Source organism: Parasteatoda tepidariorum, chromosome 3 (genome assembly GCF_043381705.1).
Source record: "Parasteatoda tepidariorum isolate YZ-2023 chromosome 3, CAS_Ptep_4.0, whole genome shotgun sequence".
Lineage (NCBI taxonomy): Eukaryota > Metazoa > Arthropoda > Arachnida > Araneae > Theridiidae > Parasteatoda > Parasteatoda tepidariorum.
Genome location: NC_092206.1, coordinates 37,061,530 through 37,087,102, shown reverse-complemented (window position 1 = coordinate 37,087,102; position 25,573 = coordinate 37,061,530). Strand labels below are relative to the sequence as shown.

Below are 25,573 nucleotides of genomic sequence, written 5' to 3'. Positions count from 1 at the left end.
AAATTCTAAATGCATCACAAAACTATTAAGGACCCTTGTTTTTGTCAGAAAATGGTATTGATTTTTCATTAATTCTTTTATTTATTTTTAAGTATTAAATTTTTTAATTGCTTTATCTGGATTTCTAAATGCTTTATTTCCCCAAAAGTCTAATTCAAAACAATTTCCCAAATTAAGTGCTCGAAAAAATATCGTACGTAACTCAAAAGAATAATGAAAAAATATTATACAGCTTAAAAGAATATTTTCTATCATATTAAAACTGAATCACATTTTATTTTAATCTAACTTTAAAATGTGAAAATAAACTATATATCTAAGCATAACTGTTAACTTTGGACAGAAAAGAGTGTCTTAATAAATAAAATAACAGTTTCAGAAAATAAAATTTTCTTGTAGATTATTAAATAAATAAATAAGTTTGGCCACAATATTCTATCAAAATAAAAAATTATAATATCGAAAAATATTAACATAAAATGTTTTTTTTTATAAACTAGCAGGGTCTGCCTCCTGCTCGCTCCAGTTGCCAACCCCCGTGATTGCTTCTCATTCATTTATTTTTAAAAATGTCTTCATTTTTTACTAAGCACATTTTTTTCCTTAAGAAAATGATATTTTCTGCAAAAACAAAGAACATTTTGTTAATTGAATATATAATTATTGTTCTATGTGAGAATGTTTTGTTAATATGTTAATAGTAGCGAAATAAACGATTACTTGCATTTAAAAAAGAATCAACTACACTTAAGAAACGATTAACATAAGAGGAATACAGATTATGTAACTCAACAAAAAGAAGTAAACGAGGAGTGATTTTGCTTAATAATGAGATTCATATTATTATAGTAGTTCATATTGTAAACGGATTTGTCTCTCTTGTTTTTACATTTTAAATTTTATATATTCTTAAAAATTTCAATATGAATGTTGAGTCTTATAATAGACAACATCCAATCTCTTTATCTTTAGTTATTTTCAACATCAATTCAAAAGCTAGTTTATGAAATAAAGATCTCAAGAGAGACAAATAAATTTTCATAGAACAACAGATAAGTAGTCAGTGTTCAAAGCAAAATTTGAGAAAAAAAAGCACCTAAAATTGCAATAAATTGGAACAAATTGAAACATTTTAAATATATTTTATTAATTACGTCATGACTCAAAATATGCTTTCAAATTACCCATTGACAAAACCATATTTTCTTTTGGTTTGCAATTTTTAAACAGGAATTCAGATTCTGAGTTTTGTAAAGGAAAAAATAAACTGAGTTCAAATATTGTAGGAATATTTTAAAAGTACTTTTTGAGGTTATTTGTGTGAACTTTGTTTCTAATATTTCCCCACAAAAGTGAGTAACGAAACTGTACTGCTTAGTTAAAACAGAATAGGCAGGTTGTGGTATTGATATGCACTCAGTTACGTTATAATTCGGCACTTTAACCAAAAAATGAACAAAAAACTAAGTATTCAAAAAAAAATTCCAATCAACTATCTAAATGTGAAACTCTCTAACCACCCAAAAGTTATTTAAATTTTTTTTTCTATGTAGCTCAATAATTGTGACCGTCTGCATTCAGATTAACTATTTATATTTATTATTTATATTTCTTAATCGTATTTTTCATTTATGTTTATTATTTATATTTTTTATTTACATTTGTTATACAAGTATTTGTTATCATATGTTCTAGTCATATTCATTAGTCATACATAATGTTTAAATTTATATTTTTACTTATATTTATTGTTTATATTTATTTTTAATCTATATATATATAGTATTGTTTTAATTCAATGAATTTTTTTTATTATTTAAATTTCGAATTGAAAATCTTCTCGAATTTTCCTAAAAAAATAAAATTTTTTGTGTTTATAATTTCTTTTACAAAGTAGTTAATTCAATAATATTAACTTTATTTATATTTATTATTCTTATTGGTGGTTTGCTTCTTTGTTGTTTTTGTCGTATTTTTTTTTAATGTTGTCTTGCAATACTTTTAAAATTATCCCTTAGAACATACTGCCTTTTTCTTCACGTTTCTTTTAGCAAAAATGAAACGGTTGTTAAAATTATTAATTATCAATTTGATTAAAATTCTAAAATAATACATAAATTATCTGCTTAAGATATCTGACTAGTGCAAAAATATGATTTTGGGCAAAATTTTTGAAATTGAGTTTAATGAGTAATTGAGTCCCTGTACTCTCAGCTTTCTGAAAATACTTTATTTTCGTTGGTACTCTAATTATTCAAAAAGTTACAGCAGTTTTTGTGCAAGGTAATAGCGATGGATGCACTAATGATTTTAAGTCTTTAAATATGCTTATTTCAAATATGCTTATTTTTTCATATTGTGCACCACTTAAAGCATGATATCTCATGATTCTTGTAAAATAATTGCATAGAATTTTTTATGATTGTTTATGATTATTGCACACATGTTTTGAACAACAGTCTAAGAGAAAAAAGTAGAATTCTATTTTTTTTCGTAGAAAACAAGTGTGGAAATTTTTTAAAAATTACTTTTTTAACTACATTGATCCCTAACTCAGTAGCATAAGATAATAGTTCAAAACGTAGTTGATAGCCTTCTAAATAAAATCCTCAAAGGGATTTTTTGTTTTGTGTGATCAAAATTTTTTTTGCAGTGTTTAGCGTATATACAAAAATATATCTTATTTTCACTTAAAAATGGCCGTTTAATAAAAAATAAAGATAATAATAATCAAATTTTTTTTGCGCCGACCAGGTGGCAGAGTGGTTAGCGCGCCTGACTGTGGAGCCGATGGTAGCGGGTTCGAATCCTGCTCAGGACAAGGATGTTTCTTTCTCTCTGTGTTCTATGTCCTTTCTCCTCTGTGTGTGAATGTAACCCACCCTATAAACGGGTTTGTGATTGTGGAACGTGGGCGATGCTGCTCCACTACCGTGGCTTTGCCACAGGTGCTCTCTGGTTAACGAGAAGAGATTAGCAGTTCTGGCATTTTCTGAGGCCAATGGGTCTTCGTCCCAAGTGCCCGCCATTTTAAANAAAAAAGCCATTTTTTTTGTTGCTAGTTTTATAAGTTTTTACACATATTAAAACTAATTAACTAGTTTTTTAAACATTTTTATAAATATTTAATAAAGGTTGCCGATACTAGTCGGATAATTTGGAAAAACCCAAGCAATTTATTATCTTTGGGAGTAATTCTTTATTAGTTTTCAAATATATTTAAATTTGAATATTTAAGATCACCCAATCATTGATCAAAACGATAAAATTGATACGCTTAGGAAATGTATTTTCAGTATAGCTCTCGATCTTTATTAAATAATAAAAAGCAATTCAAACTTTTGATGACATTGCGCCTGTGTCACTAACAAAATATTTGTAAATAGCATAAGAACGAAAGATGTTAATAAATTTTGCACTATCCTTAATGTGAAATTTATTAAAATTATCTATATTTATACTTTTATTTATATTATTATTTACATTCATATTATTATTAATATTTATTATTATCTAATTTCTATTTTTTAATATTATGTTTATTATATTGTTTGCACTATAATTTAATATTATTTATAATTATTATTTTATTATTTTTAGTTTCCAAATTCTTCATTTTTAATCTTGTATTGAAATACTTTTCAAATTATCCTTTACAAACATGTTACATTTGTGTTTGCTTTTTCATAAACAAGAATGAAACGGTTATTACACTGTTTATAAAAGCAGTTTGTATAAAATTCTAAATTAAATTTATCTTCCGTCGAATAAATCCTCTGCATAAATGTGGAAAAACACTTAAAAACATCTTATTAAATTTTGGGGAAATGAATGAAAATAGAATTCTTTATTTGTTTTCAGAATAGAAACAGACATATTTAAGTTCAAATATGGAATGTCACCCAATCATGTAGCAAACTATAATATTGATGCAATTGGCAAATTCATTTTCGGTCTTGATCAAATACCACGAAGCTTTTCAAACTAGTCTTTATGACTTTTAAGCCAATGGCAGTAACAATTGTTTGCAAGCATAATAAAGAAAGATGTTAATAAATTTTACATTGTCCTTAATGTGAAATATTGAAAAAAAATACGTTTATTTTTTTATTTTTACTGCATTTTTATTCGATATATTTAAAAGAGAGAATTAACTTTAATCTCATTGAAACCTTTTTTCAATTTGTAATTTTGTTTCATTTAGTTAAATATAGTATGAATTTTATTCTAAGTTTAACGTCAACTATTTTTTTACCTATGAAATGGAATACTTGTTGGATTAATCAATTGAAAAAGTGCATGTATATAGTAAGCAAAAAAAGAGAATCAATTTCAATGTTATTAAAAACTTTTTCATTCGCAATTTGTTCCATTCAGTTAAATAATACTTAAATCTTATGTGATGTTTACAGAGAACTGGTTTTTATACCTATAAAAACGAATATTTATTAGATTAATCAACTGAAAAAATGCGTATATGTATGGAATAATTTGATTTTTCTTCATTCTTTGGTTGAAAATGCTCAGTTAATAAAAAGTACTGAAAAGTTTGATACATAAATATAATACGTGTCTTTTAAAAAGAACATATGCGTTTGTTTTATTATTATGAAGCGTCTGGAAGTTTTTTTTTTCCTAGAAAGTACGCAATAAACAGAAATTGAAATTTGGAACAATGCAAAAAGAAGAAATACCGAATAGGAAGGCGAGATAGTTTCCCCTTTCAAAAAGTTGCGTCACTTTTACTTGCTTTTTTACTTCATTAGCATATAAAAGAGAGGAAAGAATCTCATTTTCAGTTTATTTAGGATTAAAATATTTTTTTAACGTTGTCGTTTATTGTGCGAAATTATTTCAAAACCGCTATACATTTGGATTACAAAGAAAATATTATCCAAAATAGGAAATATCGATCAACAGCCCAAACTATTGATTATTGTTTCTTATATTATTAGTTTTTACTATTAATACTATAACCGATTGCATTTTATGAATTAATTTCGTAAAAGGGCTTTTTTAAGCCCATTGCATCGCATTAATAGATAAATGTTTTGAAGCAAAAAACTCAAAAATATGACTCTTTCGAAGTTTTATATCTCAAAATTTGCATATATACTGACTAAACTAAGTTATTGTTATAGATCTTCCAAATTGTGACAACCTGAAGTAACTTAGTTTTTAAAAATTCGGGTGCGTTGAGGGAAAAAATATGCTAATAAGTGAAAAAAAAATAGTTTAAAATATATAAATTAGTTAATAAGTATGTTAATTAAGAAATATGTTAGTTAGTTAGTGAAAATAGTAAGTTTAACGTCTATAGTTCGTCACTGAGCCGTAGTTGCTCATTTGATAGAGTGCTCGCCTCACAACGAGATAACCCGGGTTCGAATACAAGGACAGCTGGTCGTTACGAACTCCGCACATGCCTCGCATTGACCACAGTGCTAACGTAAAATATCCTTAACGAATCATCCTAACTGGGAGAAGTTTTCCTGGTTTTCCTCTCCATGTAACGCAAATGTGGGCTAGCTTCATCAAAAAGACCTCCGTGAAGCCTAGTTTCCCCTTATACTTGATCTAGGAGATCCCTTGTCTTCTGGATTGGGTTCAAAATTACAAGGCTACGGAGTTGAACATTGGTAGTCGTAAACTCAAAATTGGGTCTGCTGTTCAACGGCGGTTATAGTATAGCTCGTAGCCAAAATTATCCATTGCAGAAATAAATTCGTATACTTTAGGTGGCTCTCCAAGCATGCTAATTGTATCTTGAGTAAAAATCTGATAAAAAGTTAAAAGTTATTCATATTTTAAAATTTTTTGGTGAACTGTTCACATTTTATCAGTCCCTGGTACACAATTCCAGAAATTAAGTACAATTAATTTGTCGAATTAATAATACTTTTATTCACAATATAAATTGATGGTGAAATGTCTTAAAAAATATCCGTTTTAAAAATATTCGTAAAAAATATCTGTCGAATCAAAAGCATAAAATACGTTTTTTTTTTAAAATTGCTCGATTGGTTTCTAAATTATTAATTATTAAATTATTAATTACTAAATTTTAAATTATTATAAAACAAATTTCTTTAGAAAAATGTGATTATTGGAGATTATATTGGAGGAAATTTATGTAGGCAGTAATTTTTTACCCAAAAAAGTATAAAAAAAGTATATTCTTTGTATTGAGATTTTGTACAGTTTAAAAATACATATTAATAAAAATGTATATTAATAAAAATTTATACGAATAAAAATTACTAAAAAAGAAGAAGATTTTATCGAGTTAATCTGGACTTAAAAATAAAAAAAAATTTTAATGCTGAATTATTATCAAACTATACTACAAAAATATCCAATCTATATTTCTCAGCTTTGTAAGAATGGAGAAAAAAAAGAGGAAGCAGTGATGAATTTAAGAAGTTTCTAAAAAATATGTTTCAACATTTTTTAATATCTCTATTATTATTTCACTTTTAATACCGAATAATATTTTAAATACTGAAACTGAATGACAGCATGGAGACTTTTCATGAAATTAATTTTGTTAAAGTAGCACATTTTGGTAAGTTTTATCGATTATTTACATTATCGCTTAAAATATTCACTGTCGACTAACATAAAAATAAATTCAGTAACAAAAAAAGCTAAGAAAAATTTACATACTTTTTCATTTCGTTAGAATAAGTACAGGTTTTAGGTTTTATTGCTAATGTTGTACTAGGTACAGTAATGAGCAATTGGTGGATGTTTGAAGTTAGAAAAGCTGTGATAAATTTTAACTGATAATAAAACATTGAAGCCAATTCAAATATTATTTAATCATGAATCTGCCTGCGATATTAATTACGATTTGAGCTTATACTACTACAATAAATCAATCAGAATCAGAAAATCAATCAGAGTAACAAATCAATCAGCATAAATAATTTTTAAAAAAAAATTCCACTAGCATATTTAACAAATAGTATATTTTTTCATTCAAGCAAATAAATGCTGCAAAAGAACTAATACAGTTAGATTCAAGTATTAATAAAAATTCTTATTCCCTGAGGAGGACACTATACCCGTTCCCCCTTAAAAACGCAAATTTAAGATAACTCCCAAATAACGCTTGTCCGCACATTCTTTTTTTAAATTTTTAAACAATTAAATGCTGGAATATAGCTTGCCTAGAGCTTAGAAATTAAAAGAAATAGTTCATATTCTTTAAGTATGACGTTACCTCTGTGGTAACAATGGGAAATTTTGTATACCGACTGAATCAGTTAAAGAATTTCATGAAACTTTTTTGAAGTTATACTTCTTATGGACGCTAACCATCTAAGACATTGCCCTGCACTTCCTCCTGGGCCCTTGTGGGAACGATATTGGCGGGCGAGATGCATTATTACAGACCTATAGACTCTTTATTTTTGTAGCTCTTGTTTCCGTTTTTTGCTCTTTCTTTATATTGTTCTTGGCTACAAATTTGTCTTTCATGTCTGCCATTGGAAATAAAAAAAACTTCTTATGCGACTTCCAACAAAGTTGCGTTAAACGTTTAACGCTACATTTTTATTGGCCGGGAAATCACGTGGTAGGATCCAGTTTTCCCTCATTCATTTCCATATTGTTTTGGTTCTCACTAGCATAAAAATAATAAAAGTATTGTTTTTCTATAAATATTTTTTTAGTTTGTTTTGATACACATATAATTTAATAGGGTAGTATTTTTTATTTTCAAATTTAGTGGATAACAATTGTAAAAAATGAGTGAAAACAATCCCACGGACAATGCGACGGATTTAAGGTTATGTCAAGGTACGTCTCTTGTGAATATCAATTGATTGTTAGGTTTTCTCTTTTGAAATTACATTATGACGCATTCACATACATTATTAATAGCAATACATTTTCCATGGCGAGACGATGAGGCAACCACAAGCACTTCTACTGGTTCAAGAGGGAAAAATGCACAATATTACCGTGATTACAGAGCACGGAAGCAAGCGGAGCAGGAAAAAGAGTCGTTGAATAGAACTAGTGATCCTTCTACGACAGCTGATTCTTCTACAATTAACGTCGCAGGTTACGAAGTTTAACTTCTTCCGCGTGGAGGGACTCCACGTACTATTTTTTTTCAGTTGATTTGCAACGTATTATTGTGTAAAATTCCCTTGAACATTTAGCAAAATTTCTCCTAAACACAACTCTATAAGTTATAGTTTAAAGCACGATATCGCTATCAACCGTAATTGTGAAGAATAAGCTATTCTGTTTGAATCTTGTTAAGTAAGTTTCTAAGTGCTTTCATTAAGAGGAGCTTTGATCAATTTGATAAATGTGACATATTTTTAATCGAAAAATATTTGAAGTATTCTAATGTTGTTTTTTTTTTACACTGCCAAACTTCGGCTTCATTTCAAATTAAAATCAAATTATTTTAATTGTAATTGATGATTTGGTCACCTGGGGAGCTTCAATTTTACAATTGCGATCAAAATAAATCACGTTTGCAATTTTATATGCTTTTTGTGAGTAGTTGCATTTACCTTCTTCATAAAATATCACATTTTACGTGGTCATATTTTAAATCCTCTTCCTGTTATGGCATATATTTTAACGAAATACATGTTTTTGTTTTAACTTTTTATTCATTAATATTGTAAGGGAAAATAAATTAATCTTCAAGGAATAAAAAGTCATATTTTGAAATATTTTGAATTTTCTAGAAAAGTAGGGCATTTAAGCAATATTGTCAATTCTGTATGTATATATATATGTATATATTCTTTAAAGTAATGACTTTAAAAATTAACAAAATTTTAAATTTTATTAAAAAAATCTCTAACATTTTATTCAATTTGCTTAAAAAACAAAATGTTTAGTCATGCATTAAGGTAACTAAAGCGAAATAATTCTAGAACATCAGAAAGGGGACGAAATTGATTATAATATTCGACTCTTATGAATATTAAATAATAGGTAGGTAAAAAAACGTATTATGACATAAAACAAATTATTGAACTTTGCACTGTAACTAATTTAATTGCTGAGTATTTCATAAAAACGAAATTCTTAACCAAATCAGAAATACGGATTGACTTACTATTATTATATTATTCTTAACTGCAGAAAAAACAAGTTTTAATTTTCCTTGATAAAATGCAATTGTTTAGAATATATTTGAATTTTAGCTTATGAATTAGACAATTATAACGATTAATCAACGACAAACAGTTAGAAATCATAGACAAGCAGAAAAATAAATTAATTGCAACAAAACAAACAAACTATTGTTTCCAAAATGTTTTTACTACTGATAATACTAATAAAATTATTGTTCCTAATTAAAATTCAGTCATTAATAAACATTTTATCAATTTTAACATTTCTAAAATGCAAATTCAAACATTTTTAACAATAGCAAATTAGTTTTTAACAGTCATTTTCTTATTTGATTTAAAACATAACTTATTTCATTAATTTACGTTTTATAATTGTTATTAACATAAATATTGAAACTTTAAGCGTTTTTATTTGCGACCAAGAATTTTCAAAAATATGTATCGCATGAATAACACATCTATTAAATATATTGGAGCATTTGCGAAAGACAATATGTATTTACATTAATTCCGACAGGAATTAAATATGTCATAATTTTTTAAACGCATTAAATATTTACTGATAGACAATAATAATTAAAATCTACTTCTTTAATTTGAATATTGAAGGATAAATGTTTCATTAACTTCATTAATATTAGAACAAAAGTAAGCATTTTTTTCGTTCATCATCACAATTTATTCGAAATATGATATATTAATTTGATTATGTTTAAACTTTAGAACTAGTTAACAGTTTTTAAATTTGAAAGAATGCATGAATTAAAAATTTCCTCTAAAATATTATTGACTTTGTGTATTTATTTTATCAGTATTCATTTGAAGTTAATTTCGCTCTTAAAATCAATAGCTGTTAAAGTGAAACTGCAACAAGCATACATGTCTGTGAAATAACATAATTGGGATTTATATAAAGAGAATTTTATTGATTACTGGATGAATACACTTTGTTTGTCTTAGATAAAAGAAAAAGTAACCAATAAATCGGTATTGATCAACACTATACGCAATTATAGAAAAAACTTTAAAAAAAAACTTTAGCGACGCAATTGTAAATGTTGAAATAATTTAAATTTTTATTTAATTCTATGTTGTCCTTCCTAGTGACTTTACTTGATAGATTAAGTAAAACATGTTTTTAGAAGTTCAAATCAGTACAAATAAAGATTATCTTTATCCAGTATTATATGATAGCAAAACTTTTGCTTTCACGATTGTCAAAATATAATATAATCAATCAGTTTTCCCCTGTAATTTTTCCCTTTCATTGAGTAAAAAAGTATGGACAAAACTGCCAAAATATGTTAAAATTTACCGTTTATGGCTCCATGGAAACACCAAAAAGTTTAAAATTTTGACTGACGCACTTTAGTAAAAATTTTGGTTAAATTAACTATAAAATATTTCTTGCCACATTCGATCCAATTGTCGAACGAGGTCATCAACATTCCGTGCCAGATGCAATCGCCTTCCCATCATATCCCAGACATGCTCGATGGGAGAGAGATCTGGTGATCTGGCAGGCCAAGGAAGAGTTTGACAAGCTTGCAGACAGTTCATAGCAACACGTGCCGTATGTGGTCTGGCATTGTCCTGCTGAAAAACCAGCCCAGGGCGCTGCAAAAGGAACGGTAGCAAAACAGGTCTTAGGATGTCGTCGACGTACCGCTGTGCAGTAAGTGTACCTCTAATGGCTACCAAAGAGGTCCGGCTGTCAAAGGAAATGGCACCCCAGACCATAATGCCTTGTTGAGGGCCTGTGTGGTGTGCAATAGTGAAGGCAGGATCCCCCCCCTCTGCTCTGTGCGTCTCTAAACACGTCTTCGATTATCGTCAGGACACAGTTGGAAGCGGGATTCGTCGCTAAAGACTATACGTCCCAGTCGGCATCATTCCAGCCATATCTGTTCAAAACATTCATGCATACGAAATTTCATAGCAATCGGATGACTGCTTCTTGGTGCGTCGATTTTTTTGTTATAGAGTGTATAATTAACTGTTCTAAATGAATCCACTAATAGAACCCCATTTTCACCATTAAATCATCATGGGAAATTAAATGTCATTCTAAACCAACTTCGAACTGAAACCAGCTGCCGAGTGTTTAGAACCGCTGCTTAGAACCATGGTGAATCCATGAGATACAGCCCAAAAGTGAACATCGGGCGACGTGGTACTGGGCAGCGGATGATCCCAGTTAGACTCTGGACTACGTGAACGAGGATTTTAAATTTTTTTAAAAACAAATATTGGAATAAATTGAGTGTTGAAAGTGACTTGAAGCTAAAATTATGAAATATCCAGTTTGGATTCAGACTGATATGCTGACTATCTTATGGAGAGCGACTAGTGTCAAAATTTCCATTAAAATGCACTGATGCACTGTATGTAAACGGTTCATTTAGAAGTTTATATGGCAACGGTTTATCGGAAATTGTTTTCAAATTTATAGTTGCGACACATTTTGTTAAAAATACAAAACTAAGAAGTAAATTTTACCGAACAACTGGTTTTATACCAGATATCATGATAAAAATTACTAAATTTTACCACATTAAACAAATTTTATCATATGTAATAAAACGATATTTTATTGCTAATTTTACCAAAATCCTTACTAAAGAGCATCGGCAAAAATTATTGATCTTTGTGGTGTTCTCACAGAGCAAGAAACATGGCAAATTTTAACATATTCCTATTGTTTTGAACATACTTTTTTTTCTCAATGCAGAACCAATATTTTTCACAGAAGTGTAATAAAAACTTTTGCAAAATTTTATTTAACGATTTAATTTAACAGCACACTATTATTTCATTTATTATAGCATTTTCTATTGCTCTTATAACTTTGGATAAATTTAATTAAATAATAAATTCTATTTTTTAAAGGATTTTTCTTTCCATATTTGACCATTTTACAATTATGCATTATTAACTACGTTAAGTAAAAGCTGCATGATGTTAGATCTTTAAGTATATCCAAAATAGTAAAAAAGTTTTGAACGTGAAAATGAGCTTTTCGTTTCCTGAGATTCCATGCGGTGTTACCTTAGTTACCAAAAGCGCATTTAATGTTAGGGAAGTTCTTTAAAATAAACTATTTTAAATAATGCTCAAATAATAGACTATATGATCAATAATCTTTAATAAAATCGTTCAAAAAGCTTGTTATTTTAATTGAGTTCTCTTTCTCTCTAATATTTAAGAATTTCTAATTTTCATAATAATAACTGTTAGTTAACAAAATAATGATAAGTAAAGATATTGCTTTATTAATAGGAAAATAATTCGTGTTTAACGTGTATGATAAATAATTATAGATACCGATGATATATGCGGTAATAAACCATAGATAAAAAAGATTGCAAACAACAGAAAGGCATCATGGAGTTTCGAAAATTAACTTTTATGCCCCAAATATAGTTTTTGAAGTGAGTATATAAAAAAAAAACTACAACATATAATACTAATAACAATTCATTTAAAATTAAGGTCACGTTGCCTAAATTTTAAAACATGGACTGATTCACATAAATTTCCCCAAAAGATAGTAAAATATTTAAAACAAATCTATTGAAGCAATTAAAATGAAAACTATCAATAAAATCTGCAATTTAAAACTAACATTTTGGTGTAATATCCTCTCATAAACTATGATATTAACGAGAGAAAAAATAATAGTTATAAATTAACTATTCTGATACTCGTAGCGTTTGTGTTACTCTGGTAGGAAAGTGTCATGATTTACAAAATAAATTTAATATTTACGAATAAATATTCTGCAGTGTGCAGAAAAGGAGAAAAAAATGAATCACCCTGAATACTCTTGACCCAATAATCAGATCTTCATGAACTAGGATTCACGTATGCTAAGGATCATATTTGAGTCCTAGTTCATGGATTATTCAAGGATCTCAAATATGCTAATTAATAAGAGCAGACGAAATTTTAGGTTAAGAAATCAGACACGAAAACGTATTTTCTCTGCCTTTTCTTTGACTGCTTTGGATTTCTGGTCCTCAAAATGGGGGGGAGATAGTCGCAATCTTGAAAATATGGTCCCGTTGGTCAGGAAAGCGGTAAAAACTTTTGACCCGTCAACGCTAATTTTAATTTTTCGTGTAATTCACCACGTATGGAAATTTTTTTTAAGTAAATCGAAAAATGCTTGCATGCAATTATGAAATTCGTCTATCATCCAAAAACAACTCCGTGAAAAAATTATTTTTAATTATTTTTTCATGGAGTTCAAACCATTAGGATTTTATAGTTTATAATTTTTTATATCGTTTTATTTAGTGACAGTCGAAAATATTTTGAGCTGCAAGGTATACAAATTTTAATATCTTATAAAAAAAATTTAATTTTATAAAGCAAACTACGAAATTTGAAAGAAATCGGTCTAATAATTTCTGCGAAAACGAATTTTGAAGAAGTCATATATTTAAAATTCGATTTCTCTGGAACTATTCGACCGATTACGTTCAAATTTCGTATTTTGACATATAAAAGTATGAAATTGCTATTTTTTAAATAAAGTAAAAGCATTTTTACCTTACGATTCAAAATTTTTCAACTATTATTAAATAAAATAATAAATGATTATTAAAAAAATTTTTTGCACGGAATTATCCCTAGATAAACGAATTTTTCAATCGCGTTCAAAAATTTTCCGATTCACTTTAAAAATTCTCGAGGTATAGCGAAATATGAAAAAAGTGAAATTAGCATTAAGTTGTCCTAATTAAAGACAATCTATTGACCAAATTACAAGGACTAGATTGAAGCTAACCCCCCCCCTCTATTTTTAGGATCAGAAATCCGAATCCGTCAAAAAAAAAAAAAGCATGTTCATTCTGAGAAATTACGTTTTTGTGTCTGATTTCGTCACTTAAATTATCGTCTTCACTAATTAATAAGCTTATTTGAAGTCACCCTCTTGAACCACCACGATTGAGTTCTTGTACGCGAAGATCCAATCATAAGATCAAAAGTTATTCAAGGTGATTCTTTTTTCCCCTTACTTTTGCCCACTGTACATTGTACTGCATGTATCAGATCATTGTGAATATTTGGGCAAACTAGAGGAGAAATCCTCCATTAAGTAAATGCAGTTGATTCTTTTAACAACAGCTAATGAGTCATAAAAGAAAGCAACTTGAAAGTTAAAACAAAGAGAATTAAGTTAAAAGAAAGCAACCAAAAAAAAATTAATAACAATTGTCATGATAAAAAACATTCTGTCTAACACAAGAAATAATGGCCTTATACGAAACGTTGACCTGTGCTAAATTAAAAAATAACAAGCAGCAACACGAAATGTAAGCCATTCATGTGTTTCACACAGAAAAAAAAGTCTATAAAAACTGCGAAAATGTGGTAAAATTTACCAAGTTTCCGGTCAAAAAACATGTTAATTTTTATGGAAGAGTCTTAAGGATTTTGGTGAAATTAACAATAAAATATAGTTTTATAATGTTTGATAAAATTTAGTAAATGAGGTAAAATTTCGTAATTTTATCACGATACCTTAGAGTTAGAGTATGACATAAAAACCATTTATCCAGTTAAACTACTTTTCAGTTTGTTATTTTTCACTAAATATGTAGTAATAAGAAACAAAATTCCTAAAACCAGAATTTCCGGTAAACTGTTACCATATGAATGGAAAAATCACCAAATGAAGGATTAAAATACCATATATTTTTTTATTTTATTCAGAAGAATACTAGGTTTTCCTACCAAGAATGTCATTATCATATAGCACGTAATTTTTCCAAAATTGTTTTCTTCACACAAATTACTGCACGTTTTTATGGCGATGAAAAAAAATATTACTTACGCCTCTCCAAATTAATCGTTTTATTTCTTTGATATTTTGATTACTTAATTTATCAAAATAAGTAATATATAAAGTTAAAAAAAATTATACGTATTAAATGTAATTTACAAAAATTATAAACTCTTATTGCATAGTCTTAATTCAATTGCTGCCTCTCTTGATATAATTCTAAAAAAGATATCAAGAAAGGTAGCAATATGTATAAAAAATAAAAGGATTACTTAAGTAATCAATAGATATAAAGCTAAAAAAGTTACACGTAATATATATAATTAAAACTGATAAACTTTTATTGTATTATCTTTAATAACAGCTGTGCCTATCTTGATACAATTTCAAAAAAGATAATGAAGTTTTAATAAAGATATTTTTCATTTAATATCACCCCTTTTCTTAAAACAAACCATTGAGAAAACAAACTATCAATATACAAACCAAAACGGTATTTTATAAAATCTTAGCATTCAAGATGCTTTACCAAGTAATGCTGCACGCCGTAGAATAGTAATTGGAACGTTCCCCCCTTTGGCCCTTTCTGCACATGCATTATGCAAGAGCTCTGTCTCATAGTCCCCAAGAGTACTGCACTATTCTAGTTATAGGATAATACCTCTGTCGTCTTCCTATAGGAAACCCCCCAGTCCCCATTTGCTAAAATCAGGTGGAATAGGGTTTTGGTAAGGATTAGAACGTAATGAACAGTCTGCGGCCGAAGAATCTCCTACGCACCTGCGTCGGGATTCACGTGAGCTAAATTAAATTGAGTCTTATTCTGGACTCAATATCGGTAAATCGAATGCGTATCCGTTTCTGAGTAATATGTTGACAGGGTTAGTTTCTGGAATAGAAATGTCCTCCTTTACCTCGGAAAATGAAGTGTTATAATGCAATAGGTAGGCTTTTATTTATTAACTAGAACAGCAAAGCAAAAGTAATGCAACTATATCCTTGAACAATTTTTTATACACTTAATAAATATGCCAAGATAAATAAAATATGAGAATCTTTATGAATAATATTTTAACATACTTTAAAATTTGCTTTCATAAATAAGATTTTTAAAAAAAGATTTTTCACGCTTACTTCAGTAAATTATAGCAAAATTTATTGATTTTGCTGCATCATATATGCAAATGTTTCGCTCTGTCTTAAATTATACAGGTTACATATAATCACCATTTATGATTTTTTTTTTTTTTTAATGAATAAAAAAAACTCATTTCTAGTCATTCGTTTTGTTTACTGACTTATTGCAGCTGTAGTTTCTCAGAAAAATTTATCTTCCGTCTTCTTTTTGAATATTTAGCATTATTTATTATTCCTAGCCGAAGTAAAAATGTAAATATGATTGCAAACTGAATTTTCTTACTTAGAAATTCTCTTTCAGCCCTGGTTCACATAGAGCCATTAGCAAAGTCTCGATCTCCTATTTGATGACAAATTTTGTTTCCTCCCATGCAAAAATTATATCCTCTTACTACTCAACCTAAATCATATGAATTGAAAAATAAGCATGGGTCTCCCTCTTGTCCTTTTTCCCATTGAAGCCGAGATAAGTTCAGCTGATATTAAATTTTTTGGCGTAAGAACATTAAAATGCTATACCACTCTTAGTACTTAGATGATATTGAAAATTTGATTTAAATAATTACGGGAAAGCATGAAAGGCCTATAAAATTTTCAATGTAAGGCAAAAATAAAATAGCATATAAGTAGGAAAAACACGCAATCGAAATAAATTATTTCAAAAAAGGTGTCAAAGGGAAAATCAGTATAACCAAATTGCAATCTGTAAATGTCTACTAATCTAACTCCATATATATTTTCAAACATTTCCTCTGGGTTTTGTTTTAACATAGGTTTTCGCAAAAGATTTACTTTTAAAATCTTACAAAATCAGAAAACTCAAAAAATATACCTTAAATACTATATGTCTATAGTTTATATAGTTTTAAATTTTGAATTGAAAAACAATAAATCCCCAAATATCGTTACAAAATCGTTTAGAATATTTAGCATAAGTGATTATCAATATTTTTTTACGTTTTACCAAGCCTCTTTTCTGAATTTCCAATGGCAATATTAATTGTTTAATTTTAAGAAATATTCAAAATTAGGAAATCCGCTTAGTATAGTTGCTGCTTACATAAATAATGAATTGTAATGAATGTAATTATGAAATAATATACCACTTTTTAAAAAAAATTGGAACTATCTTAGATTCAACTATTGTATATTTTTCAATCTAAACATGTAACTTCGTCCTTACAATTTCCTATAATTTTAGTCTAATTTTCACTAAATTGATGTTTGGATTAGATTCATTGTATATTAAAAATAACATACTACATATATTAACTAAGCGGAAGTTTTGAACATCTGTTATATGTATATGAATAGATTGTGTGGGATTTATGAAGATAAAATAAAACACTTTAAATGTAATAGATAGATTATGTAGGTGAAATAATGCATATTAAAAGTAATATAATGCAGATAAAATAATATACATAAAAGTAATATACATTAAATTTAACAAAATATCACAGTATTTTACAAGAAAAAACTTAAAATTTCGTCAGGTTTTTTTTTTTTTTTAATTATTAAACAGGAAAGTTCATTTAATTGAAATGTTGGCAGATATATTTTGCAGCCCTTTGTACCTAAAAAGGAGTATTTATGCGAAATCAATTTTCATTGCTTAAAAAAGCAAATGAAAGTTTTTTTTAAACTTTTTTTTTTATTTTTATGAACAAAACTTTTTGAAGCATTTCTTCTTTATTTAAAATTTGCCAGTGTTATTTTAAAATTTTGAAATCATAATCATAATAATTTTGAGGGTTGAGAATGTTCTGGGTAACACCAAAAAATGTCGAGGCTTTATAAGAAAAAGCTTTGATCTATAAAAAATTCAAATAAATAAATAAATAAATGAATGAATAAATAAATAAGAAGTAAGCAGCAGCATGAAATGCAACTCCTTCATATTCCTTACACTGAAAAAAGAGTATCGTCAAAAGTATCGGAATATAGTAAAATTTAGCATGTTTCTGGCTCAATAGGAAAATAAAAGAGCTCGGTAATTTTTACCAAAACGCTTTTGTAATGATTTTGGTAAAATTAAAAAAAAATATGGCTTCATAATAAGTAATAAAATTTGGTAAATATTGCAAAATTTGGCAATTTTATCATGATACCCTGGAGCATTTCATAAAAATCATTTATTCGGTTAAATTTATCTTGCAGTTTTTTTTCTTCTTTTTTACAGAATGGGAGATAATAAGAACTATAATTTCGAAAACCAGAATTTCCGGTTAACCATTACCATTTGAGCAGAAAAGTTACCGCATAAATCGTTTAAATACAATACATTTTGGCTTTATTAAAATTACGTTTTTTTTTTATTTTTACCAGAAATACCATAACTATACAATATGGAATTTTACAAGAATTTTTTTCCCTTCCAGTAAATGAATTAATTAAATCAAAAAACAATAAATTATAGGTAACTGCTTTGCTTTGATTTAAAAAAGTAAAGTTTAGTTAAAACATATGGTAACATTAAAAGAGTAATGAAACATGCTAGGTAGTTTTTGACTGTATATTTAAGAAGCTTTTAAAAGTTCTGCATTAAACTTCTAACTTTAATTGGGATTTCAAAAACTAACACTTTTATGTTGAGAAGCAACGAATAAATTAAATTCACTTTTTAATGGTTCTTAAATTCTTCGTTTTCTTATCAAAGTCTCTTTTCTGTATTTTAGAGCAATTTTACTTTACCTTAGAAGTCCCTAGGCATAAAAATTGCCTTAATTTAATTTTTACTTTTACATTTTATAAAAACGCTTAAATAAAGCCAGTTTCATATTTATAGTGCAAAACTCACATGTCCTAGTCATGCACATAAGCTAAATTATTATATTCAAATACTTTTTAATAAATGAAAACAATGTGGTAATAATAGTTGTTTACTGGGAGATTTGACTTTGACTTTTAAAAGACAAATTATTAAAAAAAATTAATGCAAATATTCTAATTTATCATTAAATTATGCATCTAATATGTTTGTATTTAATTAGACGTCACCATTGCTTATTTTAAGTTTATATTGCAAATTTTAAATTGTTTTACAAAAATCATAATCAAAAAATGAATTTGACGTCTGCAAAGATGCTAAATAAATAAAATTGTTAAAACCTTTTTTAAAAAGTATAAATTATATCTCATTCAAAAATTCAGTTCTAAGTTATTTATAATTTAATATTTTTCGTAAAAATTAGGAATAGTAAAGATGTATCTCCATTACATACACAATCTTGTTTGCAACTCAACATTTCTATATTTCTGGCATTTTTCGAATAAAATATTTTTCGTGTGGTGAAATTTATTTATGCATAATTTTTAACTAAGCAATTAATAATTTTAATATATTTTTTCTGGGTATACTGAAGCATAAAATTTCAGAAACTTTCAAAAAAATTCATTTAAAAGTATCCAAATTTAAGGACATGTTGTTTGAATGAAGAAGAGTATTTTCAACATTCACTCTGTTTCGATCGGAAAATCGATATTTGAAATGCAACATACTGCTTCACTAGAGCTTCTTTAAATGTGTCACTCTCTAGGGTTTGTCAAGAAGAAATTTCTCACAAAAAAATTTGATTCGGGTTAAGCACTGAAACATTGTTAATTTCAAAGTTAGTTTGTTTAAAAATTTTACATTGCTTTAATTTTAAAACCCTTTCAAGAAGCAATGGGGAAAAAACTGTCAATTATTTTGACAACAATTGAAACCACTAAAATTGTACTGGATTTTGTCTCCTAAATAGAGTGTTTATTAACCAAAAAATTTTAAGTTCTGAAAATCATAAATATAAAGCAGATAGCTTCAATTCGGTCATATATACGATAATCACATTTCTAGTAGCTTTTCTTGACTGAAATTTTGATTCAAATATTGCTCCTGGGAAACTCCATCTCTTAAAATTATTTTATTGCACGTAAGATAGCATTCTTAATGGTTTATCAAAACATTCTTTTGAAAATTAAACAACTACTCAGAGAAAAAAGTATAGTCCAAACTACTCGAATATTGTAACATTTGTCGTATTTCTGACTCTATGGGAACACCGAAAAGCTCGGTAATTTTTACCAAAGCGCTTTTGTAATGATTTTAAAAGACTAACTATAAGATATAGTCTTATATTATGTGATAAAATTTGGTAAATGTGGTAAAATTTGATAATTTTCTCATGATACTACAGAGCATGAAATAAAAACCATTTATGCGGCTGAAATTATTTTTGAGTTTTGTATTTTTTACTAAATGTGCGGTAATAAGAACTATAATTTTGAAAACCAGGATTTAACGTAGACCGCTACCATTTGAATGGAAAAATTACAAAATAAATTATTTAAATACCGTATATCTTGGTTTTTGTGGCCAAAATTATGCTCTTTTTTTTTAACCAGAAATTCCCTTACCAATTCTGTAATTTTACCAGATTTTTTTCCAGTATAGTATTCAATTTTTTTCATATCCTTCTTAAAGTTTACAAAATTTTCATATTAAAAAATAAATAAAATGGTGCGTGAAAAATACTATAAAAGGTATTTTCATATGGATAGCCATACAAACAATACTTGAGTGTGGTTAATTTTTGCTCATCATAGTTAAATATTTCATGTCTGTAATATTTCCCTCAATATATAATATATTTTGATGTTATATAGACTATATAAATATATGTATTAATGTAGCATAAAATACGTTTATAAAAATTTATTTTAAATAAACAGCTTGTATAAATTCATTTCATCATGAATTGTATAGTTCTATTCTTAGTTTTCCGAGCAACTATCTTTTAAAAATTTACATCCTCGCATTTAAATGTTAAAGATTTCCTTTTTTAATCAATAGTTTTCTCAAACATTTATTTAGTTTCTCAACTTTTATTAACAAATGTAATCCTTCACTCTAAATTTGCAGTAATTAAATGAATATTATAACCTATCTACTTAGTTAATTGTCACAAAAACAAGTTGATTAATGTAAGAAAAATTAATCTTGATGGAAAAAGCAAAATTTATTTTTATTTAAGGAATTGGACTTATTTGTGAGAATAAAATAGGCTTCATTTAAAGTATAATATCATAATATTTTAAAGTGCAGTTTCATAATGTAAGTAGAAAATTTTAGTTTAATTTTGCAATTTCGACTGTGTTGTTTTAAATAGTATAGAGGAGAATTCTTAACTTAAGAAACCAAAGTAAGAAATAAGAGGAAAGATATTATTGAAAAGTGCTAACTAATTCCAGCACGATGCTAATAAGGGGGTAATATTAAGGGATTACAGTTTATAAAAGAAATAATGAAAAACCGTTTCAAACTTACTTGAAAAATAAAATTGACTTCTTTTGAAAGTTACCCCTTCTTTTTAAAAGGGTAACTTGAAATTATATCCGAGAACTTCCTTTAAACTGTACTGTTTGCAAAATTAAGGATGTGAATTAATATTATATACTTATTTTTATTTGCAAAATTTTAATTGCGTTATTAAAATAGAGTAATATATAATTAAAAACTATCTTTTTTTTTCTTATTGAAAACTATCTTTTGATTGGAATTACAGAATTATGTAATTGCAATATAATTAAACTTTTATATAAATATAGCAAAGATTTGAAACTAATGTTAGCCCAAAACAAATAGATTGCTAACTTGTTGTAACAGAATATTATCACCGTTATTTTACTAACATAACGCAAGACGAAAAGAAACACCGTAAAAGTGGTTTCTCTGCATACAAACTTCTGTAACTGGAAAAACACATAACCTGCATTTTCAGAGATGCGAATAGGTATAGGATATTTTGATAAACAGGACTTCTATCATGTTTGTACTTGTAATAATTTGATAAGTGTCAAATAATAAATGATATATTGAATTGAATTTATTGTTTAACAAAGCTAAACATATTATTATTCAAAATATGTAATTTTGTTAATATCATTTTTTTAGCTTGTTCAAAATCATTTTTTGCAAAAATTTAACAATTGTTATCTAAATTATTTTAGTTTATTCATTTTTAAATTGTATTCGGAAACAGCAAGAATTATTCATCACATATAACCCAAAAGTTTGAGATCCGAATAAACCATAAAACTCATGTTTAGTGGGGAAATAATACAGATGCTTATATTCTGTATTTAACACTGAGTATGGTCAAAAATACTAGAATATGGTAAAATTTACCTTTTTTTTCTGGCTCTACGGGAACACTTAAAAAGCTTGGTTATTTTTTACTGAAGTAATTTAGTAATGATTTTGATAAAATTAAAAATAAAATATGGTTTTATAATAAGTGTGGGAAATTTTGGTAATGGTGACAAAATTTGGTAATTTTATCATGAAATCTTGGAGCATGGCATAAAAGCTATTTACTCGGTTAAATTATTTTTAATTTGTATTTTTTACTAAATGTGGGATAGTAAAAACTATTGTTTTGAAAACCAGAATTTCTGGTAAACCACTATCATATTAATTACAAAATTATCTAATATTACTTTATTAAAATTACTAAATAATGGTTACCAAATAATCTTATTTACCAAGTGAAATTTGAGTGAAGAAAAATTACCAAATGAATGGTTTTAATAACGTATATTTAGTTTTTATTAACCAGAATTATGGAGTTTTTTTTTTAACCAGAAATGTCAAAACCATACAGTACGGTAATTTTACTAGAATTTTATTTAATCCATTAAACAAGAAATTTTCTGTTTCATTTAGATTTCTAAATCTAATCAGGAATTCAATTATTCAGTCTTTCAAAATTGAAGCAAATAATTTTTTTTTTAAATTTTATTCCTTTATTTTCAATTAAAATTTAAGAAAGCTCAAGATCTCAGCAAAAAAAAAAAAGAAGAGAAAATGAAAGAGAAAAACCATAAAATAATAACTAAACCTTGAGAAGAAATTGAAAAATGCATTTGATTATTAGTCAATTATAATGCCATATTTCCAGAAAATATTTACGTTATAAAATTCATGAAACTTACACTGCATGTTACGTGCATTTATGAAATCAGCAATTTTTATAAAGATTATATTTATTATGAATGATATGAATGATCAGTTATAAAAAACTGTCACTAGCCCAAAATGTGGAGAAATTATTGATGCTCAAGTTTTATAATGTGAAAAATTTAAAGCAAATCATAACAACCTGTTGACATAATAATAATATTCATAATCTAAGTCAAATGTTTTTATATAATATAAAAGTAACTAATAAAAACACTCTTTTCCTAATGATAGCCCTCTTTTATATCTATTGGATAAGTTAAAATTTTTTCCCATAAAATAAAAATAAATTATTACAACTAACTATATAATTTCAATTATTTTCTATTTATGAGTGTCACTTAAGCACAGAATTTATAACCAGTAAAAAGAATCAAAGAAACAAATAATATTTATCAAGGAATGAAGAATATTCAATCAAATTCTTAATAGTAAGCAAATTTTTCCAATAAAAATTGAACTTTGTTTAAATTCTAGGGTATTTTTTACGTATTATAAGAAAAACCCTTTTTTAATAAATGTTTTTAATTTGCCCACGGAAGCTTTCTGAACGACATGCTTTATCGCTGTGATAAAATTAGCATGTCATTGAAATCATTGTGTCTAATCCATCCATTTATAAGAACAAAATCTGTTTCAGTTTTGCATCAGATAAATAAGTAATTGGTAACAAAAGGTTCAGCGATAATTTCGCCAAAAATTCATAAAATAATTTTTTACCTCGTTTTTTATGGTGGTCACTAGCAGAGTTAATAGAGGGCGGCCCATGCATATTGACGACTGTATTGTTGTCCAGTCTGTGATGGGTCATTGCATGTAAAGAGGAACAGACTGTTAGCGGCTGGGCTGGGACCGGAACGGGTCCCACTAAGGGTCCCATATGAGATGCCATAGTAGTCTCGTGATGTGATTGTGGTGGTAGACTCCCCACCAAGTCCTGAAGACACAAAGAGTCATTTAAAGAGTCCATTAAAAGGCTGAATGTCCACTTCGAAACCCACTTACCGCGACCATTGGATGTTGTTTACAGAGGTATGCGGCCAGATCCCTCCGACAGATACTCTGTACTAAGAAGATTGCTCCGCCCGCACTCTGCACCCCCACTACTCACCAATCAACGTTACAGATCGAGTAGCAAGTCCCGCCCATCAAGACAGCGTCACCAACCCCTATCCTCCAAATTTTCCCCTCTCCTTCGTTCAATTGCTGTTTTTCCCCCACTTTTTCCCTCTACTGTTCCTACTTTCATGCCATTACGTTCCACAGCAGTACAGAAAGCGAATTAGTGAAAAGCCGCATAAAAGGAAAAGTCGAGAAAAATTATTGCAAATAAGTTTAATTTATACGTTCATTTCGTTGGAGCAGCTTTGTAAAATTTATTTGTTTTTTTTTCCCTTCCTACTTTTTATTTTTCTGGCGATCTCTCACTCTTTCGAATAATTTTTAAGTCTTCTTCTTTTTCTTCTTTTCTTTCCGTTTCATGTTGTAACATTTACAAGCAGTTCAGAGTGAGCAGCTTAACAGGGCTTTAAATTGGGCGAATGCGGTTATGGCGAAAGAAAGAGTCGGTCAGCTTGTTATGTAACCTTTTTAGTTTCCTTCGGACACACAACGGTTTTTCTAAAAATGTTTCCCTGTTTATAGCGGAATTTCAAATCATTTCTCATCAAGGAGAAAAAACTAACATTTTATTAAACTTCATAATGTGGAAGTCAAACTATCTTTTTCATGTTCTGAAATTTTTAACTGAACACTATATAAATGCTGTTAACTCTCGTTGCAACGACTATCCCCCTTACACAAAAGTATATATTATTCCTCTAAAGTTGTATTTAATCACGATATAAAAATTTTTTCAACAGCAAATGATTTTTTAAGTGATAAACCTCTATAGAACGATTTTTCATTTTTTTCCCGTTTTTTTTTAAACAATGAAGGAAAAATCTAATCTTTAAATAACATTTATGTGTTTAAATTCCCGGAAAAAACAGTCCTTTTTTTATAACTTTTAAGCCATTTCGTTTTGCCTCGTAAAACTAATACAAATTTAACTCTGCATTCATTAAATATTATTAAAACAATTATTAATTTAGCTATGAACTGCGAAAAGGATTACTAAGCAGTTATAGTGAAGGCAAGTCTTTGCTAACTTTTCTACGCAGAAAAATTAACACCATAAAGTTCGACTTTTTTTTTCTTTTTAATCTTCGAATTTAAAAATATTTTTTTTTTCAAATGTTTTGATATTACGTATTTATTAAAAAAAATAATGTTATTTGTTTATTCAACATGAACATAATGTTATGGTATTATTATATAATGTAATGATCATAATGTTATAGTTTTGGATTTTTGAAACGGCCTGCTTAAAATTTATTTTACATTTTGCATAGAAATTACTTTAAATTTTACTTCAACAGCAAATTATCATTTGCCTTTATAAAGTGTATTTTATTTTATAATCATCGCTGAACACCTTGGAGTTACGACTACTAATGTTTAACTCGGTAGCCTTGTAATTTTGAACCCAATCCA

At 27.5% G+C, this 25,573-nt stretch overlaps 1 protein-coding gene across 1 annotated transcript in view; it reads right to left on the bottom strand.

The window, feature by feature from the left end:
* The window catches only part of LOC107438306 (pituitary homeobox x), a 61,608-nt gene extending 37,494 nt beyond the window's left edge, over window positions 1–24,114 (bottom strand). Inside the window, exon 1 of the mRNA XM_016050565.3 lies at window positions 23,759–24,114. Coding sequence (XP_015906051.2) covers window positions 23,759–24,008 — 250 coding nt within the window. The 5' untranslated portion in view covers window positions 24,009–24,114. The remainder of the gene's footprint in view (window positions 1–23,758) is intronic.
* Window positions 24,115–25,573: the final 1,459 nt, after the last annotated feature.